General features: G+C 38.0%; 1 protein-coding gene and 1 long non-coding RNA gene across 4 annotated transcripts in view; one reads left to right on the top strand and one right to left on the bottom strand.

Annotated features, from left to right (window-relative positions):
• LOC120586950 (exophilin-5-like) overlaps positions 1-26,706 on the bottom strand; it is a 64,330-nt gene that overhangs the window by 4,982 nt on the left and 32,642 nt on the right. For 2 of the 3 annotated variants that reach the window (XM_039843507.1, XM_039843505.1), the window contains exons 2-4: positions 14,021-14,178; positions 12,199-12,361; positions 3,285-3,333 (exon numbers count right to left, since the gene is read on the bottom strand). In XM_039843507.1, coding sequence (XP_039699441.1) covers positions 3,285-3,333; positions 12,199-12,361; positions 14,021-14,069 — 261 coding nt within the window. In that variant the 5' untranslated portion in view covers positions 14,070-14,178. Of the gene's footprint in view, positions 1-3,284; positions 3,334-12,198; positions 12,362-14,020; positions 14,179-22,887; positions 22,980-26,706 lie in introns of all 3 variants that reach the window. The other variant, XM_039843506.1, reaches the window with a different exon arrangement.
• Positions 681-25,116, top strand: LOC120586951 (uncharacterized). Its single transcript, XR_005648836.1, has 3 exons — positions 681-735; positions 12,463-12,675; positions 25,088-25,116. It is a non-coding gene; the product is annotated as an uncharacterized LOC120586951 (long non-coding RNA).

Genomic DNA, 26,706 nt, shown 5'->3' with positions numbered 1-26,706 from the left:
TAGTTTCTTTCTTGGTGAAAATGAAATAAATAAATAAATAAATATACAAACAAACAAATAAATAAATAGTAACAGCAGCAACAACACCTCCACCTCATGATTACTATGAAGATTTAATGAATTAATAGCTGTCAAACACTTAGGATGGTGTCTAGCTCTCAGAACATCCTTATCCTTAGCCATTACTATTCTTGTGTGGTTATAGAGCGTTTCCTGGAGGACTCCTGTTGATGCTTGCAGTTTAATAAGCTAGAAGAATGTCCCATAAGGGCAGAGGCCAAAGTCTCAAGCGCTTGAGTTTAGGATCTCAGTTACATTCTCAAACATGAAACAGAGAATAGGCTGAGCAAAATAAGGGCCTTTCCCAACCCCAGTTTCACTCTACTGATTGAATATTGTCTGCATTTCTGACATGATGAGACAAACAAACCTGTCACAGAGTAACCTTAGACTACTTGAGAACTTCCTAGGGCAGCCAAACCTGTAGAACAGCTGTCGGAGTTACCAAGGCACTGATGTTATCAAATGCCTTGGTAAAGTCAACAAAGTAATTTTGCAAGGTGTTCCTTAATTTGTTTTATGTCTGCTTTTCTGCAAAGGTCAAATTCACCAATGCACCTTGTGGCTTAAAACCACCCATTCATTTCTTTTTTCAATTTAGGCTGTGCCAGGCAGTGGGGAGACACAGGAGGGCAGACAGTCCTGGCTTCAAGAAGCCCACACTGGCCCAGTGTGGTAAGTATACCAGAGGTTTATTTCTAGGGGTACAGAGCTGGTATATCACTTAACAATAGGCTCCGCCAAAATTTTTTTAGAGATGAGGAGTGATCAAATGGCCAAGGCCATATGTGTTGTTTCTATTCTCATTGATGGTGACTACTTTGACTTTGGATTCCTCACCTGTAGGGGGATGGTTCTCAACTGGTGGCAATTTGCTCCTCAAGGAACATTTGGCAATTTCTGGAGATATTTTTGATTGTCACAATTGAGTGGAGGAGAACTAATGGCATCTAGTATGTAGAGGCCAGGGATGCTGCTAAACATCCTATAATTTATGGGTCTGTCCCCTACAACAGAGAATTATTCAGCCCAAAATGTCAGTAATGAAGAGATTGAGAGAAATTCCGAGCTGCATACCCTTAAGTTTCTCTCTAGCTCTAAAAATTGTTTTCTCAAACACTTTGTTTCTTTTAAAATGAAGAAAATGTTTAAATAGCAGCTTTCTTCTCTTTTGAGTAGAAGGTGATCTAATAATATAGCCCAATCTTCTATAAAATGCAGAATCCCCTTCTATAAAATGCAGAATCCCCTGCCAGGATGCCAACCAAGTGATGGGAAGTTTATCACCTGGAATCTTAGCAAGAATCCCTGTAGAATCAACAGCTAACTTCCAGCTCTCTGCAGGCTTAAGGGGGTAGGACTTTTATGAATAAATAATGGCAATCTACATATCATACAAAAGCTTTGTTTTAGACAGTAATCTCATTATTTTCTTCCTCCTACTTTGTATAAAAGTTATTAACTGGGACCAACAAGCACTGGCTTGAGTTGCATTTATTTTCCAAGGTCTTATCTTTTAGATTGACATTCTCCCAGGTCTTATCTTTTAGATTGACATTCTCTTATCTTTTAGATTGACATTCTCTGAGTGAAATGGTTAAATGCAAGCAGCATTCAAGAGTGCCAGAAAGATATCTACTAATCCTCAGACTGGGTTTTCAAACCCAGTCCAAATTTGCTCTATTTTTTTATAACTTCTAGGCATTTGCATTTTTTTTTACCGTTTCTTGCCTGCCTTAGACTCCAAGGCTTTCAAATGGTAGAGGGAGGTTAGCTCTGAGCACTTCTCCAAGGAAAAGCAGGAGTATAGAAGCATACTGGAGTAGGGCTCTGTCCTCTTAGAGAGCAAAGCTGGATGCATGTCACTTCAGTCTACCTCTCAGTTTGAGTCTTCAGACAGTGAGCAACTGGGGCTCATATGTGAACAGGGCTTTAGGGCTGACGGAGTTGTAGGCATTATTGACTTCCAGCTATGGAGTTACAGAGGCCCAGATTTTCTAATCCTGACTCTACCATTTACTAGTGACCTTGAACATGATCTTTAAATCCTCTAAACCTCAGTTTCTTCACCTTTAAAATGGGTATGATGATATCTACTTCACAGATTTACTCTGGGGATTACATGAAATGATCTATGTCAAATGCCTGGGGGATCGTAAGTTCATTAGAGGGTGGCAGTTGTTGATGCTGGTGTCATGGCTGGGGCTCACGCATTAAAGGAGAGAGATAGGGTTCAGTGTCACCCAGAAAGAAGGAAAGAAGTAGCATTACTCTGAAGAAGAAAGGGGGCTCATTTTTGTTTTTGAAGTAAAGAATCTCTGTATATATGTATTCTTCACCAGAATTCTACTCCGTGCTTTTTGGGGGAAAAATAAAAAACATAAAGAGAGAGAGAAGGGGGGAAAGTACTAAGACCACAATGAATTGAAAAATGCCTCTATCCTCCTCTTGTACTCGTAGGTCTCTTCCACAGTTCTCTTTCTTTTATCTCTAAACCACATGAGTTACACAGAAAGGCACAGGTATGTGCAGAACAAAAGTTATGACCACAAAAAATCAAGAAACAGAAAACTTACAGCTTCATAATCTTGTAAGCCTGTGATAAATTTAAATCTAAAATATAGCTAAATTTAAATTTTGGTGGAAAGTCATGTGGGGTCAATCCCCTCATATGAACTTGTTCTGGCCAAATGCTTCTCACCTATCAGTGGCTTCCTCTCTGAATACAAATGATGGTCTTACCCAGAAAGTTCTAGCCCAGACCCACACTGGCTTGCAAAAGTGGCAGTGGATGCCTCTTGTCTCTTCCTCTGCCAAATGCTTTAGGGCTCTACAGGTGTGACACGTGGTATAATATCAGAGATGCCACTGATGATGTCAGTGGACACATGATGGACTCACTCCTTCCGGGCAGAGCCTGCTATTTGAATATTTCAGTACCAGAGCCAAGTGGAAACCAACCACAATTGGAAAACTTTGAACTCTTTTTTTTTTTAACATCAGAAATGAAAAGCTTTATTAGAGGGGATAGTACACTTCCATACGTGGAAGCGGGCCTGAGCAAGAGAAGCATGGCTCAAAGGCCTGAACTCTTTAGAAAAAATCTAAACTCCTAAAATAAATTGAAAACTCAGCCAGAGAGAATCCTATTTAGTTAGGTAGCCAAACAGAGATTACATTAATTCTGAATTCCTTAGCATAACCTTTAGTTTCTGGTTACTTACCATAGCATTTCCCCTCACAGATGCAGGAAGTCCTGGATGGCTATCATATCTGTGGAAAGAATTTGAAACAATTTCATTGAAGAAGTGCCTCACTTTTACCAGAAGGAAAATAACAGCACATTTGCCATTATATCTTAATATATAGAGACAATATACTTCTAATGCTCTGGAGGAAGACATTTCTTGGCTAGTGCATTGTTGAAAAAAAATTTCAGAAACCTTCCCTATTATTGCTTAGGATCAATTGCTTAGGATTTACGTATTTGTCACTCAGTAGCCAAGAAGAAATTACATAATAGTGGATTTGTATTTGAACATACATAAAGACGCAGTAACAAAATGGTTACATTTTTCGAGGGCTTACTATGTGTGCAGGCAGTGTTCCCACACTCTATGTGCATACTAATTCGTTTAAATACATCAACTCTTGTGAAGTGAATACTATGACTACTCCCATTTTACATACCAGGAGATGGAGGTACAGAGAAATTAGAAGACACTGCCCAAGGTACACAGGCTGACTGAATTCAGAGCTTTCCTTCTTAACCTGCACGACACACTGACTCTTCTTGCAAATGAGAAACATTTTCTGCACATTTTATTTTAATGAGAGGTTAGGTCAGGACTCAAGAATTCATAAGGGAATTGTAAAAAACAAACAAACAAACAAACAAAACAAACAAACCCTATAAAGATGGTTTCTGGACATATATTTTTATAAAGATGCCTTACTTATTATGAAACCATTTTGGAGAATAATTATGCTTTTACTATTTATGTTCCTTCTCTCAAATTCATCTATTATCCTAAGCCAAGGGGTGTTTTACCTGAATTAGAGCTCAAGATTTAAGAGCCTGGAATGATTCACTGCTCTGTATGAAATCAGGTCCTCTCCTTCACTGAGAGAACAGCAAAGAGAATTAAGAATTAAATTAACTGAGATTCTACGTCTGATCAGTTAAAAGCGGCAAGACGCAGTTTTCCTTCTTTCAAACTTCCATCTGTTTCACAGCTCACGAAAGTTGAGCATAAAACCCGGGAGGCCAAACAATTTTCTATCTTCAAGTATCCATGTGTATTTTATAGCTTCCCTCAAATTGTAAACAGAAATTGAAATTAATATCATGGATTTTTTTTTCATATTACTCTGAAATATCAGCTCTACAGTTGATAATATCCAAAAGGTAAATACGGCTTTTATTTTTATTCTTCCTTTCCCTACAGCTTCCTTGAGCCTGCACCCGTCCTCCATGCTAGGTACTATTTTGAGTGCTTTGGAAGAAACAAATGATTGCAGTAGGGACCCTGTTCTCTGATAGCTTTTGCAATAGGGAAGGTTAGCTACATAAAGAGCTGGAATATAAGACAAGAGGTGATAAGGACAATAAAGAGATGTAAGTAAAAAGCACTGAGGGGCCTGTGAGCACTTCCTAGAGATAAACAAGGATGGCAACAGGGAGAAGATGGTGGTTGAACTGGAACGAGAGGGAAAGACAGCATGAGCAAAAGCCTGAAGATGGGAAGAGCAAAGGAGTGTTGAGACTGGCAAGTAATTCAATTTGCGGGAAGCCAAGAGAACATGTCAGATTGTTAAGATTCCTTCCAAGCCCAGTGGGGCTGCAGCCCTCACAGTGGGCCCACACAGTTCCCGCAGCTTGAGTTGGAGCGAGGGCAGCAGGGGTTGGAATCAGTGAGAGCAAGTGGATGGAAGATGTGACTTTAGAGGATGCTTTGAGCACAATTGGGACAGAGTGTGCTGCCAGTGGATGCAAGCTCCTTGAGGGTATGCAAGGGTTGTGAATTTAGAAAGCAGAGGACAGGACTCAGCCGGCTTGGAGGCCCAGAGTCTCTACACTTACTCCCAGGCCCTCCTAAAACTTACTTTACGTTTCTGATGTGAATGGCTTCCACTTATAGCATGAATAAAAGCAACAGTGGTATCATGAAAGCTTTGCTGGCAAAATCTTCTGGACTTGGCGATTTCAAGGGCTACAAAGCTACCTCATCTGCATTACTCTTAAATCCTATCTTAAAGTTCTCTCCCATATGTCCACACTTCTCCAGCTTCACTCATTCTGCCTTATGCTAAACTTCCATAATTTCTTTCTTGGACTCCATCCACCCTTTATACCATTAATAGAAAAATCTATCTAAAATGCAAACATCCAGGTGAAACTTACTGGATTTTGTTAACTAATGTCACCATAAAAAAATTAATTAATTAAAAAAATAAAAACTGAGGACCTTGAAAAAAATAAAATAAAATAAAATGCAAATTTGATCTTATCCATTTCCTACTTAAAATCTTACAAGCTATTATCCAAAATCTTAACATGGCACAGGCCCCCAGACACCCCCCCTCACTCATCAACCTTTATCTCCCCACACTCCACTCATCTATAGGTACCTGTATGCTAGACTTACCAGACTTACTCTACCTCCAAAAAATATTTTCTTGTCTCTATACCTTTGCAGATACCATTCAGAAATTCTTTCAGTAGATTAGAGTGTGGCTCAAGAATATTCGTTTTAAAAAATATTTTTTTCTAACTAAAACCTTGGGTCATTTTCCCTAAGTGCTGGTGGAGTACTCTAATTACTGGCCACTAAAGAGCTCCACTTGGGTGACCACAGGCAATTCAGACCCTCCATGTCCTCTTTCCACACCCACTCCTTCCTATTTGATGAATTAACAGATCCTGTAGATTCAAACTCGGAATTCTCTCTCCTTGCCTTTTCTCTCATTAAGACATTTATCATCTCATTATTGCAATAGTTCTTTCACTGTCCTTTGGTCTTCAGGCTTTGTCCCAAGCCAATCTATTCTCTACACTTTAGCCAGAGTGATCAATATAAACTGAAACATGCCACGCCCTCCATAACATTTTGATGATTCGCATTTGCACTCAGGTGAAAGTTCAAATTCTTCTTTACATTCAGAAGACCCTATATCGTCTAGTCTTTGCATATACTTTCCGGCCTCATATGTCACCTTCCTTTATCTCTTCTGCCAGAGGGCATTTGTCACACCTCTGAACCAATGCACTTATTGCCCCTTTGCCTGAAATAGTTTTCTACCACTTGTTTGCTTGGATAACTAGCTCATCCTTTGAAGAATCATTATAAATGTCATTTTCCTCTAGGAGACCTACCCAGACTCTGGATACCAGGACTGAGATACACATTCCTCAAAACATGCTCCCAGAGCATACAGAACTGTCCCTTCTTAGCACTTAGTCTATGTTTCTCTGTTTCGTTTTTGTTGTCCTCATACAACTAAGACCTGTGAAGCCAGGGGCTATAGTTTTGTTCCATAGTAGTGCACATGGCATTTCTTAAGCAGTATTCGTTGAATAAACGAGCAAACGTGTTTCGTTGTTATCATCCCATCTGCTCTTCCTCCTGTATTCTTCACCATCATCAATCGAGTTTCCTAAGTCAGAGTGGAAAGTTCACCTCCACTCCTCTTTCTTCCTCACCCACCACATCCACTTGCCGGGTTCTCATGATTCTACATTCTAAACTGTGCACAAACCTGTCTGTTTTCACCCTTCTCGTCGCTGCTGCCTGAGCTCGGGCCACTACCGGCTCATTAGTCTCTTACGTGATCTATTCGACTCGGAGTTTTGCCCCCTCAGATCCGTTCTTTGTGCTACAGCTAGGACAGTCTCTCAGCCTTGGTGCTGCTGGCCCTTCGGGGTGGTGGTCTGCCGCATGCATTGTGGGGTGTTCGGCTACATCTCTGAAGCCTGCCCACTAGATGCTAGTCTAAGCACTTACCTTTCTGTTGTGAAAACTGGTAGCATCTTCAAATGTTGCCAAATGTCATTTCGGGGCAAAATTGCCCCTGGTCGAGAACCAGTGAGCTAAGGTGACCTTTCTAAAATGAAAATCTGATTATGTCACTTCTCTGTTTAAAAACCACCACTAGAAAAAATACATACATATGCACATGCACACACACATGAAATACACCAAAATATTAGTGTTTGTCCAGTGGGTCATGTGTGGTTTTGTCTGATATATACACATATATACACGGATCAATATCAAATATATATATATGAATGTGTATATATATATATGTGTGTGTGTGTGTATATATATATATATATATATATATATATATATAATGAAAATAATGGTATTATTCAAAACGTGATTTATGGCTCCCGGCTGTATACAGGATCAATCAAGTTCAAGCTCCTTAGCATTGCACATATAAGGTCCCTACGTTCTAGCCTCAGCCAACTTCCCAACCCCATCTCTTATCAGTCTCACTTTACACTGGGTTGCTGGACCTCAGTTACCTAGATGAGTTGCTTTTTCCAGTCTCTGTACCTTTGCTGTGTCATTCTCTCTGCCTCGTGGAACATCCTGACTCTTTAATTGCCCAGCTCAGTACTGTGTGCCCATCAAAAACTGGCTCTCCTCCAGGAAGACTTCTGGATCCTCCAGTCCAAGTTAAGTGCTTCTTCTGTATGTTCTCATGGCAGGAATACTATGTATCTACCATAGCACTCACCATAATTAGGGCACTTGTCTGTCACCCAGGTTACAGTGAGGCCAGATGGTATCCCTGTGTGAGTTCTAAAGGGCATCTCTTCCTCAAAACCCTCACTGTCATTTGCCAGCAAACCGCCATAATAAATATACAAATCCACGATGGTCATGATGTGATGAGCACATCTGTGGTGTACCTGCTGCGCAGCCACCAGTAATCTGGTGTTCCCTACTAGATTATAAAGTCCTCCAGGCAGGGGCTCGGTTTCATTTTCACGATTTTATCTCCAACACTAACACAGTACCTGATCCAGAGTAGGATTTTGATAAAAGCTTAGTAAGTAAATGAAAAAGAAACTATCACCTCAGCTACTGGGACCCACGCCAGGTACTCTTGACAGCCCTTAGCATAGGGGGAATGGGAGCCATGCTGAAGTGGTTCCCGAAACTGACAGAATATCCAAATACCCTGGAGAATTAAAAATAAATTACATTAAAAATAAATTTATTTATTAAAAATAAAATTCCTTGTTCCTTATTTTAGAACTTCTGAATCAGAATCTTTAGGCCAGGGCCTGATTATCTGTCCTTATTTTTAAATTGCTGATAAGATGATAACAATGGTCACCCAGCTCAACTGGGAACCACTGGGCACCAGGATGAAACTCAAAAACACTCTCCTTGTCTTGCTTCTCCCTCCTGTCACCACAGCCCTGCTACTTATGGACACCATGCCTGGTGCGGACCATTTCCAAGGAAGGCTCTTGCTTACTGACTTCTTCAATCTAGGTGTCTTAGTTTTCTGTGTCTTCTAACTCAAGCATAGGCACTAGACTAGCAAAGCGGAAGAGAACTCAGTAAAACATTTGTAGTGTGTGAGAAAGCAAAATACCAACCAACCAGAATCCAGGAAAATAATGTCTTCTTAATTTTCCAAAATAGTATTTGAACTTTTTGGTTATGTAAACTGAGGCTGCAGCTGGACTGCTTAAGCTGTGCGTACGCTATGGATCAGACAAATTTGGGTCTGTCAGAAGAGCAGCTGGGTGGAGCCACCAAAGCGCTTTGCATCTCAAGGGGAAAAAAATTACCCTAAAGGGACAGGCTAGTGGACAGGCATGCACACTCACTCCAGGATATCAGCTGTCACTCTCTAATCATAGCCATGTAAGGAACACGTGCTATATGCCGGGCACTGTGATGATCCTCAAAGGAAAGCAATCTTAAATTTATTTATTTTTATTTTTTTATTATTATTTTTAAACTTATTTATTTATTTTTATGGTGCCATTGGTTAACGAAATCCAGTAAATTTCAGCTGTATTAAATTTAACCATACATGTAACTTAGGAGCCTTACGAACTAGTTGTATTTGCACTTTACCTAGCTCTTGGGACTACAACAGTGATAAGAGTAGGGGGCAAAAGTCCACAACCCTGAAATCACTGTAATGAACTGGTAACACATGGCTGCACAGCTTTGAGAATGTGTGCGGACGTGATGGTAAGTCACCTTTGAAGGGGTGACTTCATTGTGGAGTATATTGGAGCACAAAACAGAGTGGCACGCACATCGCCTATTCATGGTGGGGAGGGCATCACTGAACTAACCGGGGGTCTGGAATAAGGAAGGGACAACTGTAGACACTACTTGGCAGCCAGGAACACTGCATTTTTAAGTTCATGACATATACTATTGGGTACTTGCTGAACTATGTGAAAGGAATTTGTGAGGCAGTGGACTTACTGAAAGTTTTTGGTGCGGGCTGAGTGCTACACGTCACAAGCACTAGATGTCCCATAGCAAGACATGAGGAAATATGACTTACAAGGAAATGTTGGGGGGAAGATACATGTAAAACATATATACTATTCTTGAATTTATTGGCTAGCAATAAATCAATTAAAACATGAATGGAAAACATTTTTCTTTTTTTCCTGGGTTTAGGGTGGGGGTCACAGAGGGCACAGTACAATCATTTATAAATAGGATTAAAATAATAATGGGAAAATGTGAGAAGTGCATAAATTTGGGAGGAGAAACTAGTCAGATTTAAAGCAGAAATAGCAAAACTTTTTGCATTTTTATTAATTCATGAAGTCACTACATTCCCATGGCTTTTTATTCACTGGTAATAGGAAATCAAAGCTTAAACATACCATATGCTTTTATTGGCTGGGCTTTTTAAAATGAATAAGTATATCTGGTGAAATGATGAAGTCCATTTTTTTCCCCTGAGGAGAATTACCCATTATGCAGTGTCATTTCTCAGTTAAACCATAGTTTAAAAGAGGAAGTTTCTCTGCCGCTCAACTCTTTTAGGGCTGAACAGAGGCTGTGATTTGACTAAAAGAGGTCGGTTCTCTTACTATGATTTGCAAAAGATCCCATAAACTGCTTTGCTGACTTGTTCTCCAGAGCAACAGTGTGACAGAGTCAAACCTTAATGACTTCAGCAAATAGAAACCTGGCAGAGAATGACTGCACTTTCCCTGGGGCGCTTTGTCAGTTCCTCCCAGTGCACTCTTAGGCAAGGAGGAGATCCTGAATCAGAGTCTGCATTTTGAAGGTTGATTTTGTATTTTGAAAGATCAGAACTTCCAAAGAAAGTTCGGTTTTACTTTAAAGAGCCCTTTGGAACTTATATTCCCACCATAGTATGCTTCCTTAACCCGCCCCACCCCCTACACATTCAAGATTTACATCTAAATATTTAGGTCACGATGATATTTAAAAATATGTCTTTTTTTGGACATATTTTTACATTTTATCTTCTAAAATCTCTCAGAAGTAAAAAAAACCTGCCTCATGATATTCTGCACCAGCATAATGAACAAATATTTTTGCCATTTATATTTTAAAAGTAAAATGTATTTAAAGATGAGAAATTCTGAAAACTGCTAAACATACACATATACTTAAATGATGAAATCTGTTTAATTTCTGCATGCTATGTTATATGTTTCGGTTCATATGGTTAAGAGAGTTAGCTAAAAATCATTTTGATCTACAAGAGGGATGGTTTTCTAAACAGAATTTTGCAAGAGTTTCAATTCTTTTTTCAGTTTGGTCTATAACTAAAATACGTGACACCCAGAATGAAGATTATAGATCTTTTATCTTCTTTGATCCACTTTTGCAGTAACTTGCAATATGGGCTTGGAAATGACTTGTCCACAGAGGTAACAGGTTTTTCAACTTTTCCTAGTTTACTAATGTTAGATTGTTCAGCTATATAAAACTCTGCCTTTAAGAAAAAATCACCTAAAACACAAATTATATCACAAGTCCCAGCTACACCACACATTAGGAATATTTCTTTTCTCAAGAGAAATTTTACCAACAAAGGAAATATTTCTCAATTTTCAATTTCCAAATGAGAGTAATACTAATGTTTCAAACATTTTCACAAAGAACTCACCTATTTGAAGAATGTTTGCTTGTAAGTGACTCTGGTAGAGACAGTCACATAAATCTACATTTTGTTCAGCTCTTCATTATTTCATCAAAGAAAAAACAGCCTCCGGTGAAAAACAGAAGCAAAAAAACCTTTCATCCACCCAAGAGGAGAGGAAAAAACTCTGCTAAGTCCGGGAGCCTCATCACACGCCCCACCAGCTGCTTGCTGCTTATTGTTTTCCAACAAGAGTGACCTCGAACACCTTTTATTTAAGCACTGCAATGCACTCTTAATGGTTTGACCAGCACACACGGAACACATCACGTGCCAAGCCAACACCTTAAGAGGGTGGGAAGCTTTTCAACCAGGAAGATGTGCTGAAAATATTTAGCAGTCAGCTCAACTGAGCGGAAGCAAAGCTCTCCTTGTTTTTCACGAAAAATCTAACGACATAATGAGTCAAGATGAACTGATTTACACAGTTCTAAACTGGAATCATCTAGAACTATGCCTCCACTGCCCCCAAAGCTTCCTCTCCTTCACCTTAGGTTTAAATTCTGGGCACTGACATCAGAATAGCTCTGATTTTTCTCCTCTCTCTTTGATCATTTCATTTATGTTCATTTAGTACCTCATCTCTCTTTGTGACCCCAGACACACATACTCCCCAAAGAAGTAGTTTTTACTTGAATATAGCTTCCTGACCGGGGCATAGTCCAGGCTCTTGGAGCTGTGGAGAAATTGTCGTAATTATTTCTCAATGTTTAACCCATCATTCACCAAGTGCACCACATGGGGTCTGTGTAGTTGGTTAGAAGTTGCATTTCAGGTGAGCCAAGTCTCATGGTTTCATTAGGACTTTGTCCCTCTGCACACTAAGTACCGTTTCCTTTGTTCGTATCTGAATTTAAATTCTAGGAACAAACATTAAACATTCTGAACACAAAGCAAGTTACTGGCTTCTGGGATCAAGTAACTAATGAGCTGTCACATGATCTGAATTTGACTCACCCTTTCTGTCCCAGTGTCTGAAGCTCTAAAGTCTCCTTTCTGGATTTTCTGAATGAGAACAGGGAAGCAAATGATGATCTGAAACTCCGCCGAGAGGGCACGGATGTTGGGTTTCCTTGATTAGGAATATTTTTCAATCTCGATGTTTGTTGTTCCAGAGGATCTAAAAGAGAATTGTAAAAATTCTGTATCATTAAAATATTTCCAGGTAAATAAATCTCAGAGAACTAAGGGTTCACTCTCTTCCCTCTTTCTTCTATGTAGTCTAGAGATGCAGCAGGCATCCCCACACGAAGACCTCAGGAAATAAGGGGAGTCCTGAGCCTACAATAATTCTACTGAGTGGAGAAAATCCTCATAAAGACCAGGGAGTCTTTCAATATGCATTGTGGACCGCAATTCTGTGAAACCCTTCCTTCACACCTGCTACGTGAATCTCACTCAACATGTCTTCCCCATGGCTATCCAAAACCTGAGGTAAGGTGTCAGGTACCTCATTCAGTTTTCATGTAGTTCTTAACCACCCTGTCCTTCAGAAATTGTTATTTTAGTACTTTAAAACATAGTGATAGATACTATAACTTTTATATCAAAGAAAGTAATGGAAAAGAAAATTAAGCCATTTAGAGCATTTCTTATTCCTGTCAAAAATCTATCTCTTTGTATGCGTATTTGCTATGTATATGGTTTACATGTGTATGCATATAATATAAATATGTATAATATATGTATAGATAATATATAGTTTTATACATGAGTATTAAAATTTAAGGCAACATCAACATATATAAAGTCCATAATATTGTACTACTTTTGGACATGCTGAGTTTAGAATATTAGAGGAATTCAAGGTAAGGGGAAAGTCACCATCGTATATATGGGGTTAATCTAAATATCTAAAATGTGAATCTTTTTAGATAGATTTGTACATTATGAGAGCTGCAAAATATTGTCAATATATAAGTTTAGAAATATTGTATGTTTCCTGATGTTACTAATGTTAGTAACATATAAGCAAAACAGTCAGTGCGACTGTTGGTAGAAAGATACTTTATACTTATATTTTATAATTTCTAATGCACTTTGTTATTCTCACTATAGTCCTGTGAAAGCAGGTTTGATTAACCTCATTTACAGATTTAAAAAAAGTGATTGATGAAGGTAAACAAATGGTGGTGGTCATATAGTTAGAATGGCCAAAGAAGGCATTTATTCGATCTCATTTACAGGGTTCAAGTTACCAAACTACCAGAAGAACAGCAGTTCTTCTATCACCTTCCTCTTCCCTTCTCTCCTCATCCTCATTTCCCCTTCCCCTCCGCTCCTCTGTCTCCCCCTCCTTCTGCATCATCACCCCAGTTATTTAAGTCCTTACTGTGTTCCAGCTCAGTACTTCATACATATAATTTAATTCTCACGATCGCCCAATGACATAGGTATTATCATACCCATTTAAAAATGAGAAAGTTAAGATTTATAGAAACTAAGTAACTTGAACAGGGTCACATGGATTCTGATAGAATAGAGACTAGAGAGACAGAGTGGAGATTTGAATCCAGGCCCCTCCCCCCCCCCCGGTTATTATTGATGTCTGTGTTCTAACCACTATGCTATCTTGCCTGGTTCTTAAATAAGCATACCCCCCAGACATAGGACTTTTTCAGGTTCACTCTTTTTATTGTGTATTATGTTATAAAACTTTTTTACCTGGTGAATTAAAAATAGTCCTAAATATGGATTGCTTAAATTGGAGATCCATTGAGCCATTAGCTATAATACTATTTGATAAGAAAAAAAAATTAGATGTAAATTTTTTTCTCACCATTTGCCATCCCCTTCCTTAGCCTGTATGTAAGGGGTTGTTTTAACATTTGGCTAACATCCGTTTCATTGCAAAACTTTTTTCTTTGAATTTCTTCGAACCATTCACCAGTCACTCCTTGAAGCCATCTGATGTCCCTCTTTGTCTTCTGGAGTTTGCTGAAATAAAGAAAAATATCAAATAGCTTTAAATTTCTTCACATCAAGTGCAAACTCATATGCTGGGCTAAACTTTACCTAATAGAGGAGATACATAAACTATAAGTCTAGGTGAAAAAATTGGCTCAACTCAGAATTTCCTTTTGACCATTGTGTATATGTATTAGCTGTATTCTGCCAAATGACATTCTAAAAGTTTTTTCTAGTACTTAAAATAACCAAGTTGATGAGAACAACCTGAGGTGAACATTGTGTAAACCTGACCTAATAGTGCAAGTAAATGATATTTTAATGAAATGAAGAGACTAGAATATTTTAATTCTGATTACCCATTCATTCATTCATTCATTCATCCATGTTTATTGAACAAAGTCCATGTACCAGTCCCTGTATAAGCAATAGGGATTAAACAATGAATATAACAGATAGGGTCCTTACTTGCCCATCCAGTGGTCAAAGATAAAAGCTATATACAGAAATAAATTATTGAGAGTACTGGTCTTAGATAATAGAATTCTTTAAACACAAAAACACAAAAGCCCATGAATGAGCATGGGGCTTATGCTCAGTAAGAGATGGTGTGATTTGATATAGATAGAAAAGGAAATCCAGAGTACAGATATGTCTGACCTCCACTTTCAGAATACCAGAACTGAAATTCTATCATTATTTCTTCTTTCTTCCCTCCCCTCCCCTGCTTAGTCTTCTTTCAAATAAAAATGCTGCTCTAAGTCATTGGTTGTGACTCTTCTTTACAAACCATCATTTTGCTCTGTTACAGAGGCACCCAAGAAATGTTTGGAAATGGGAGGTGCTCAAACCAGAGAGAGTCAGTCCTGAACTGAGGCAAGCAGAGCAGAAAGAGGAGTTTGAAGAATATGATGACAATTCTCTTAAAACAGCCAGTTTGGCATAGCACTGATGGAAAAAGCCAGGCTTGTTATTGGGTTCCAAGCTTGGGAAGTTCTGCTGTTTTGGAAAAAATTTCATGTGACTCCACAGTGGCTGCCTTTTATCCAGGGTCCTCTGTGAAGCACAAGTGTTAGGGAATTTGTATTACTAAGAATGTGGTGAGCAAGACAGCTGCAGAGTGGCAAATTTTGAGTTAAAGGCAATGAACTGAGATAGTTGCAACTCAGGCTCTTGCTTGGGGCTATGATACTGTCATTTTATAAAATAACTGAGAAGAAAGCCAGAGGACATCCTGCCCAGACTTGCATTTTGAAAAGCATTAGGCAGCAATCATTATGTCCAGCCCACATAATTTGCCCTAGTGCATCTCACTTTGCCATTGCCATCCCTCTGAAACCTGGTCACTCCTGTTTCCATTGCTACTTCCCTTACTAAAAGACTAAGAGACCACAAGTACCTGCAGCTAACCAGTACTGGCTGCCTCCAACTAATTAACACCTCACTTTTTAATGTCCTACATCTGTACACAACCTCCACTTCTCCGAAGCCCAACCAAATGATAAGAACTTCACATTCAGTAGCACTCCCACCTCCACTTCTCAACATATCCACCTCATTTTGGAGGACAGTAAAGCTACCTGACCTAGGAACTCTCTTCTAAACATATATTTTTTTCTAAAGGCTCAATGTAACACTGACTCTCTTTTAAAATAATCATATCACTTAATTCCGCTTCAAGCACTCATTACATGCTTGCATACATATGCATCATTGTGTGTTTCTTTTCTAACTTCCAATGTACTCCCAAAGTACATTAATTTAATGGAACATTATGCAGTTGCTAAAAATAATTTTGCAGGCAATATAATATCTTGGAAAAATGCATGTGACCTAACATGAAGCAGGAAAAACAAAATACATTTTATCTATGATTATAAGGTATATGAAAATGATGCACCCATTTGGACATACTAGAGAAAAAAATGAAAACACCTGATCTCTTAGAGTAAAATAATTACAGGTATCATTTCTATTTTTAGCTTTTTAATTATGTGTATTCAAAAAGTACAATGCGTAGACCTATATTTTCTTTTTGTTTAATTGTGAATTTTTATTTATATTCTATTTTTTCCATTATAATTTTTTCTTGGAGATAGAGAAAAAAATCAGTCATATGTTCACAATCCTAACACAATCCTACTGCCCTTTTTGTGTGATTCTACTTCTGCATTTTTCGTGGTTCTAGGTATTTTTGCCATAAGCATTTTTGCAGTAAACACCTTTGCAGTGATCATTTTTGCCACATAACTAACTGGCCATAAGGCAGTTTTACCTCAAAAGATAAAATAACTGGTTGACAGTTTGGTTTACATTTGGTAGACAGACATATGTATTTAAACTAGCTATCAGTTTGGTATCATTTCTCCATTGACAAAGTTCTTGCAGTACTCTCATTTTAAATTATATCAGTCTTAAACATCATAATGATCTCTACGGTGAGGAGTAGATGTGCTACTCTTAAAATAGTAGATGATAACAACTATGTATACAACCAGATTGTAAAACTACAGTAAAGCTGGGTTGCATTCTACACTAGACAATAACATCTCAGTTTGCAAATCTTTCATTGAGCTTAGTCATCCTTCCCATCCATTAAACCCAAAAGTCAACCAAACTGTGGGAAATACAAAAGAGACAGTTATTAATTCACAACAATCTTCCAGAGCATTAATTCGGTTCTGCAGCTAATTTGGATACAACAGTTTGTTGCGACATAAGATGGTGTTGCATGGATTTCACAATGCAATACAAGCTCAGTTATAAATATGCAACGTAGAATTTGAAGACAACGTATTTTCAGTTTTTCACAGTAAAGTCTTTTTAGTATTGTGATTACTTTTTCATGTTTTGTCATGTTCTTTTAATGTCCCTCTTTTATGTTTTGTTGTCTTTTATGGTGAAATTGCCTTATGGCCAATTAGTTGTACAGTGAAAATGTTTGCCATAAAGATGTTTACGGCAGAAATGCTTACAGTAAAAATATGGGGCATGATTTTTTCACGTGGTTGTAATAAAACTTATTCAGTACATATTGTTATGGTGTAACTACGGGGATACAATGGCGAGCAGGGCAAATATGGTTTCTATCGCAGGGAGCTTACTGTCTAATGAGAGAGACAGACATGAGTCCAATAATGATAAGGATGTAAGGTAACACAGAGTAGTAAGTATGATTTACTCATTCAACACATGATTGAACTCTGGGTAAAGAGCAGTGAACAGTCAATTCCTTGCCTTCATGGAATTTATATTTTTTTGGAGTAGAATGGGGCGTGGGGGGGTGGGGGAGAGGCTACAGTAAACAATAAAAAAGTAAAGAAATGCGATGAGAGCGTATAACAAGGGAACCTGGTCTAAGGTAGCAGTAAAGATTTCCTGAGAAGATGACACATGGCCTGAAGGTTGAAGGATGAAGGAAGAGGCAAAGGGATAGTGGGCAGGGGAGAGAGTTGTTTAAGCAGAAGAGTAGCAGCTATGGAGCAAGTGCCCCAAGAAAGAAACAAGGAACTGAAATGAAGCCCACCTGGCTGGAGTGTGGAGATGGAAAAGAAGACAAACTGAAGGGGAGGGGAGAAGGCAGCTGCTAGATCATGCAGTATTTGGGGTTGAGTTAGGCAGTTTGGCATTTAGTCTTGCGGCAAAAAGAAAGCACTGATGACTTAGCAGGGGCATGACACATCAGATTTGCATCCTAGCTGTAGATGGAGAGTAAATTCTAGAGTGGAACAGGAGAGTAGTGAGGATACTTGTAGAATCTGGCTGAAAGAGGTCTTTGCTTGGATCAAGGTGGTATTGGAAGCTGAAGAAAAGTAGAAAGTGTTCAGAGCTACTTAGTTGGCAAAACTGACCCCCAAGCGTCATGACTTTGCAGGATTAGGAACAGAGACGTGTTAAGGAAGACTTCTAGATTTCTGATTTACACAGGTGCATAAAAGATGTCATGCATAGACACAATACTTATATAATATTTTTTAAAAAAACATTATATATATATAAACACCTTTAACATTACTCATCTTGGGAGCAATTATTAAATATTTGCATAATATTTGAGCTGGTTTGTTTTCCATAACTTATTTACTATTCCTCTGATGTAGAGCATTGAGATTTTTTTCCCCTTATAAATATTGCTGTAAAGAACATCAGTGTACATTTTCTATTTTTACAGTGCCTCTTACAGACACTAAATAGAATTATTAGATCAAAAAGTCAAAACATTTTTGTGATTGTTTATACACACAAGAATGCTTCTCAAAATGGCTGTAGCAATATTATTCATGCCAGCAATGTACAAGACTGCCAATAGGCATCCTTGGAAGACTAGCTATTATTATTTTGAATATTTTTATTTTGTAAATTTAATACTGTCAAGGTACAATACTTATAATTATGGGTGGATATTTTTCTTTTAAGAATTTTTATTTCTTTGCTTAATAAAATATGTTATATTTCTTTGGTAAGCAGTGAGTTTTGAACACTTTCTCATGTTTGTTTGCTAATTACATTTTGTGTTTTAGTAATTGTATATTTTATCAATTTATGAATCAATGTATCGGAGTTTTCATTGGAATGAGGCATGTGTAATAAAAATATGAACCCATTGCTCTAAATATTTTCCCCAGGTTTCTGACTTTCATTCTGATTAAATTTGAATGTTGGGCCATAGAAACCTCATTCTGACTCGGGCTAGAGTAGGTAAAACATAATTGACTTGTAGATGTTTATATGCTAATATTTGTCTCATGAAAACAATGAGAAATGAAATGCAGATAGCAGTTAAATTAAAATATACGAGAAGGCAATATTTTGAAGAAATTCAGTGGCTTTAAAGCAGAAATATTTCAAGAATGGTCCTGGAGATGGTTGTCAAGAAAATGGGAAACATGTACAGCCTGAAAATTCAAGGGTAAGGAAGTAAAAAATGGCATTGTGTTAACTTATTACCAAGGAAGCAAAACATAAATAGTTTGGGCCTTCAAAGTAAGGCTAAGTCAGAAAGAGAAACTAGGAATGACATAAATGTCTAAACTCTCTGTGTACTTACAACTCGACTCCTTAATCTTATATACCCAAGGATCCTAAGTACTATAAAATAGTCTACGTTTTAATGGTTGACTGAGCTTCTTGTACTAAAAGGAGCACAACTGTAAAACCAGTAGTTTAGACTCATTCATTTACTTAGAAATAAAATATCAAACTAGCTCAACACTAGCAAAAAAGAAAATCTGAATATAAAGTAGAGTGCTCTGATATGTGAAATTTAAGACAATCTCAGCTGGCTTTAGTCTAAGAGACAGAACATTTGCTTACAAGTGGGAATCAACCAAATTCACTGTCACCCTGCATGGGATTCTTCCTCATCTATATTGGCTTGTTATATACTCAGCCAGCCATTTAGAGCAGACAATCCACTTTATGCCTGAGAAGAACCTCAGGGTTATAAATGACATACATATAGATAAATTATACATGCATAGCTCGTTTGCTTAATTAGTCCAGCATGACTCAATGTTATCACGAAAGACTGTTGCCTATACTTGTAATTTGTTCTACCTCCAGGCTGATTAACTTGACTAAGTTAAATCAGTTCTTTTCTTGCTGGGCCATGTAGTCTCAGCCCTCTGCTCCAAGTCGAAATGTTCTTCCTTCATTCGCAGAAATCTTAACCTGCTGTGTGCTGCATTAGTTTCCATTCTAGCACCTTCTGAATGAGTCTGTCCTCTGAGGTTCTTCCTCCGGAGTTAAATTTATGTCTCTTTTATTTTCCATCCTTGATTAATTAACCACATCCCCCTTATCCTCTTTTTTATCTTCCTCAACTGTGCACTTATTGACCTTTGCTGCTCACTTTTCTTTGTTCATCTTTATTCTGAGATCTTTGTCCTTATCCTTATTTCCATGACTAATTAATCATGTACCACCCGTTTTGAATGTACTCAGTAAATGATAGTCATCCCTTTATCTCTATTCTTTGGCTCCGCTTGTCTGCATTCTGTGAATCAAGTCCTAGCCCACTCTTGAGTTGCCAGTCGGATAGTTGAAAGAGCACTGGATGAGGGTCAGGTTCTAACTGGATGATCTTGGCCAAATATTTAATTTTCTTGCTTTCTTTTCCTTGTTTGTAAAAGAGGATTAGGTGATGTGATATACAGTTTACAAAGCAGGCCTCCACAATTCCTCTCATCCCTGAGGGTACACTCCTCTATGATGTGACTGTCACTTCTCTCTCTTGAATCTAGGCTGGACTTGTGCTGGCTTCGACCAGCTGAAAGTGATAAAGTGAAATTGTGAGACTTCTGAGCACTGGCCTCAAGAAGCCTTGTGGCTTCTGCTCTCTTTCTTCAGCCATCTTGTTACTGCTATATAAAGAAGCCTGAGTTAGCCTCCTTGAGGACAAGGTCATGTGCAGAAAGGCGCCCAGCAGAGCACCATTGCCAACTGCCAGACAGGTGAGTGAAGCCACTTTAGACTAGAGGTAGTGGAGCCTCAGTCCACTAGAGCCAAACGAGTGATCCCAGGTGAGATAGGAGGAGAAACACCCAGCTGAGTCCAGCCCAAATGGCCATCCCACTGAATTGTGAGCTAAGAAGTCCTCTTAAGCCTTTAAGCTTTGGGATGGTTTGTTATGCACAATTTAACAACGTAGAAAAAGATGAGATTATCTTGAAGATATCTTCTGGTCTAAAATATTCGATCAAACAAAAAAACAAATGATCCAATCAAAAAATGGGCAGAGGATCTGAACAGACACTTCTCCTTAGAGAACATACAAATGGCCAACGAATATATGAAAAGATACTCAACATAGCTAGCTATTAGGGAAATCCAAATCAACACCACAATGAGATACCATCTCACACCTGTTAGAATAGCTATAATCAATAGGACAAGTAATAACAAATGTTGGAGAGGATGCGGAGAAAAAGGAACCCTCATACACTGCTGGTGGGACTGCAAACTGGTACAGCCACTATGGAAAACTGTGTAGAGGTTCCTTAGAAAACTAAGAATTGATCTACCATATGACCCAGCAATCCCTCTACGGGGTATTTACCTCAAAGACTTGAAAACCCATATCCAAAAAGATATTTGCACACTGATGTTCATAGCAGCATTATTCACAGTGGCCAGGACATGAAAGCAACCGAAGTGTCTTATGATAGATAATAGACTAAAGAAGCTGTGGTACATATATACAATGGAATATTACTCAGCCATAAGAAGAGATAAAATACTGCCATTTGTGACAGCATAGATGGACCTCGAGATAATCATGCTAAGCAAAATAAGCCAGACAGAAAAGGTTGAAATGTGGGACCAATGAGCAGGACAAACAAACAGAGACTCATGGACATGGACTATAGGCTAGTGGTTACCAGAGACTATAGACTAGTGGTTACTAGTAGGATCAGGGAGGAGGGAGGAGGTAGACGAGGTAAAGGGGGTCAAATATAGGATTTAGGGGGAGGGTGCAGTGGGTAAAAGGGATCAAATATATGGTAGCTGAAGGAAGCTGGACTTTGGGTGGTAAGCACACAGTAGAATATACAGATGCCAAATGATAATGTACACCTGAAAATCATATAATTGTATTAACCAATATTACCCCAATAAACTTAATTTAAAAATAAATAAATAAATAATAAAAGTAAAATGTTTGATCAGAATACTCATCATTCCTACATCAGATTTAAATCATTGAGAAATATAAAACTGAAAAGGGCCTTAAAACATCAATCTCCCTGTCTTCAGCTGAAATAATGATGATAACAATAACAGCAGATGCGATGTGTGGCGCCCCTACGGCCACAGCATTAGCAATAATGACTGCAAAATTATTGCAGAGATACTGATGTCCTCATTAACAGACATGACTCTGAACTCAGCAGACTGGAATTGTTGAACTGGGACAGGACCTAAAGCTCAGGTCCTCCTAATCTTCTATTGTACTGCCTCTAGATATTATCAATCCCATTAATAAGCAATGAGATTGATATAAGCATAAAGTGACTTGCCAATTAAAAAGGTGGTAATGATCATTCAAAGATGATTGAGGAGACAGCAGTCACATTTTGAAAGCAAACAAGTCCTTGAAGGCATAAAACAATTGGAATGGTAGCTTCCATTTTCTTGTCAGAAAAATCTCAAATGTTTCTCAAAATGGTTCCTCTTACCAGCCCCTCTTGCCGAGGGCATCAATTCCTCTTTTTGCCGTTTTCACCTCCTTTTTTGTCTCATCGCTCACATTTTTTCCCCTCCACTTTTCTTTTTTCCTTGTTTTTTGTACACATATTGTACTTCTTTCACAGCTGACCTTCCTGAACCTGACCCACCTTATTACACCTTGTTCTGCCTTCTAGGCAGCTAAGCATCCTAATCCCCATCAGCCCTTTATTCTTGGTTTCAAGGACGTTTTGACGAATATTCTCCCAACCCCCTACCCTATCCTGGTCTTCCAGGTTCAGTCATCAGTGAACCCTAGCATGAATCCTGTAAAAGTGGATTTATTGCTTGAATTATAGGAGATCGAAGCAGAATAAAGTTTTCCTCCCACACAGGAATTCAAACATTTTTGTTTCATATTGCCCAGCAACCACACACTGAAAAACACAAATGCAGTATATGGAACTGTATCCTGAGTCAGAGCACGAACATCTGGTAAATGTCACAATGGAAGCTGGATCAGTCTGTCCGAGCAAGGATCTTTTCAAAACCTGAAACCCCCCCAAAACTCACCGTCTCAGGAAAGTGTTGTCACTTTGTTTTTCTGCTCCAGAAAGGTAATACTTCCAGGTAGAGATTTCTTATGGCTCATCCTCTAGGAAAAGCTGTAGGACAACTACTGTGAGTTCTTAGCCAGGGACGGGCAGAATAAAGAAAGCCCTGGTCAGCTTTACAATCCAGGGCCTGGCCACTCCTTTCCCTGTTGATCTTCTAAAAAGATTGTTTTTTGAGAGACTGTAACCTGAAATCAGAACCTATTCTTTGGCTCAGATCACAGCCAAGACTCAGGGAGGGTCAGGAATTAGAAAAAGCAAGCAGGTGTATGGAAAAATGTGTTCATTTGATAGTAGTAAAGTTAAACCATAGTAGGAAGTCTGGAGATAGGGAAGCTCAGATAAGAAAAAGTGATAAGCTACAGCAAGTAACAACCACAAAAACGGCAAATCTTTAGAACTCAGAGTGGCAGCAAAATAATGGCACCAGCATTCAAGCCAAGCTTGATAATAAAGCCCATTTAAACTCCTTGAATGGCTGTGATTGAGATTGCCCAATCTAGAATGAAAGACAATTTTTTCTACATACTTTAAATGGAGCATTGTAACCTTCCTGGATATTTATTCTCACATGACACAGGGTCACAACAGAAGGAAAAAACAAATTGTCTAAGTAACACTAATGATGTATAATTCCAATATTGGTTCAGATCACAGCAAGTGACCTCTTACCATTAGTCATCCTAAAGAAGGTGTTGTAGGAGGACTAGCTGACCACTCTGAGGTCGAACTTAGAATTTAAGTGCCAATTCTTCATGTAGCCATCAGGCTGTTTTGTCTTCCTAGGTTTATCTTCTTAAAATCCATTTATACCTTTTACCCAAACCATCTGGGAAAACACCCAGTGTCACCTCTGTATTTACTAAATTATATTGAATTACTTGTCATGTACCTGTTTGGGCCTCTGTATTTCAGCCTGAAGAGGACCAATCTTTTATATTGTTCTCTTGTCAATTGCCCTTTCGTGACTTTTACCTTTTCTTTCTGTTGCTTCTCTCGGGATCCATTACATGATTAAAAAGAAATAACTAGAAGATTTATGATTTCAGGTTCAAACTGATAATAACTTTATGGAAGATGAAGAGAACATTTTGTTTTATATCTAGTACCCTCACGATGCTGCTGTATGTTATGGGAATCTTACACATTGTAATAGCACTTCGCCCCCTGAGGAAGAAATTGGGCCTACAATTAAATGTTAAGCATATGTTATGTGACAGCTGCTGTGCTGGGTACTTCCACATAAGTTATCTCATTCAGTCACCATAGGTGCCCAGTGAGGTAGATTTTATTAAACTCATTTTATAGTTAAAAGAATTGAAACTATAAAAGGTAAAACAAAACTTGCCTGTGATTATAGAGTGGTGAGTGAAAGAGCTAGGCTTCTATCTAGCTTCAAATTCCCACTCTCCAGCATGATAACATGTTGAGTGAGTATAGGTATTGTTTTCTAGAGCTGAATTATTCAACACTTGGCTGTCTCTGCATTTTTTTTTTTCATCTTAGTTGTCTTGCCACTTGATTGTTAGCTCCCTAAGCAGAGTACCAGACTTTCTGAACACACAGCAAGCAGTGACTAAGTATTTGTTAAATAATTTAACAAATGAATACAGGAGAATTAAAAGTTAAATTTTTTAGCCTTTGCTTCCTAATATTCTTTGTACAGATGTTCATACACCTTCCACTGAAACTTGTAAAGCAAGAGATAATGCAGGTTGAGTGCTAGGGTTTTATAACTATAGGGAAGCTGCTCAGAGTTGCAACATTGAGCATAAATGTTTGCTTTAAGACTGTTACTAGGACAACTGCAAGGCAGGTTAGAGTCAGTAAGTTTTGATGCACAGATAAAGTGTATGATTTCGATATCTTTGATGTTATTATACATTTATTTGTATGTATATTTATATATTTATATATTTTTACTATGTTATGTTAAATCATATCATATGAGTCATGGCTTCTTTCCAAAGATGACTACATTCCAAATTCTGATCATACCCTCTGTACTGCTAGTTATGCAGAGTTAGGTAACAAGACAGAACTGTATATGTACATATCTAGTGCATCTCTCCTTCATTTTTATGAGCAAGAATACAGAGCATGTTTTTTTTTTTTTTTCATATTCAGGCAATTTAATGTTAATTCTTATATCTTGCCAGAAAAGGAAGAAAGAGAATTGGTATTGGAGCCGCATAAGCAATTCCACAAAGCCGAAAGTAACTGATGCCCCCATAGTTTCATTCTGGGTCCAAGCAGAAAGTTACAAGACTACATTACCTCCACTTTAATTAATATCCCCAACTGTTGTATTCAGATTAATTCACTCTCTGTACATGTGAACTTAAAGATGTTAGAAAACCAACTCAAATCCAATGTTCTTGAAGTAGCTTTAACTTCAAGGAACTTAATGTTACAATATGAGACTCCTTCCTCCCACTCCTACCCACACATGAGAAAATATGTAAGCCAGGAGGAAAGAAAGATAGTTCTCAAATAGCTATTCAGTCTTTGCTTCAGGACACAGAATCCTGAGGAAATGCCCTGAGGTTTCTTCAATGCCACCCCTCTGAAGGTACTGCCCGTAGGTTCCCATCAGTGATCACGGAGATTCAGAAGTCCATGACCTGCAAATCATTATCCACTGCAGGATTCACTGACTAGGTCAAATTACGTTTGCTATGGACATCAGTTAAAGCTCTTTGGTTTGGATTACAGTTTGTAGTACATTTTCAGAAAGAGTTAACCCTTGAATTAACCCTTATCCAAATAGTTGCTGCCTTTTCCAAGTCCTTTCTAGAAAACCTCCCTCACAATGATCAGCTTGGGTTTAAATTGCTTTTCTCCATCTACTGAGCTGACAAACCAACACTTCATCTCATCAGAAATTACAGCAGAAACACATATCCAAGTGCTTTACTCTGAACATTTCCCTCTGAATCCTTGTACTAAATGTTGTCAGAATTATTACTCTGCTGAGCAGTTATTCTAAACAGATGTAATGTTTTCATATGGTATGATCTCATCTAGAAGAGTTTATTAAGTTTTGTCTTTAGATGTAATTACTTTTATTTACACAAACAAGAAGCACTACTAGAATAAGTCTATAACAAAATCATACTTGGGGTGAAATGAAGTAATGCTGGCAGTACAAATGCATGTGCCTTCTCCTAAGTATGTAATTTATTTATGGACTCAACATTTGTGCAAAAGTTATTTTACTGGCAATATTGTTATACATTATTATTTGCTATCATGTTAACTTTTAGATTTTAGTATCTAAATTCTTCTTTCTCAATAATGAACAAAATGTGTGATCGTTGTTCATAATGTATTAAATTTTTTATCATAAAATTTCAATTGGTCTTTGAAGAAAATGCCTAAATGAAGCTTCCTTACAGACTAAAAATCATAATGTAATGTTGGAGGTTATTATATATTTTCAATGACTGTCTCGGTGTATCAAGAAAAGGAATAGATCGTAGTCAGTCTGTAAACATTCAAATCATTTCTCAAAAAAGAAAGGAAACTTCAGTGTAATGAAGCAGTAATGCCAGGTGCACTTCAAAGAAGTGGAAATGAAAAGAACTATTTATTGGTATAGGTATATGGGTGTGTCTTATTCTTCACTGACAATGACCTTAGATTTTAAAAGTCATCATCTAGTTAGCTTTGAGTCACTTTGACCTTGTTTGCAAAAATGTTTTTCTTTCAGTGTGACAAAGAAAAAGAAATGTGGATATCTTAGTACTCCCACCTTTTTGTTTTGTTTTAAATCATT

This window comes from Pteropus medius, unplaced genomic scaffold, assembly GCF_902729225.1.
Source record: "Pteropus medius unplaced genomic scaffold, Ma_sr-lr_union100, whole genome shotgun sequence".
Taxonomy (NCBI): domain Eukaryota; kingdom Metazoa; phylum Chordata; class Mammalia; order Chiroptera; family Pteropodidae; genus Pteropus; species Pteropus medius.
The sequence above is the reverse complement of the archived record's forward strand: the minus strand, read 5'-3'. Positions and strand labels throughout refer to the sequence as shown.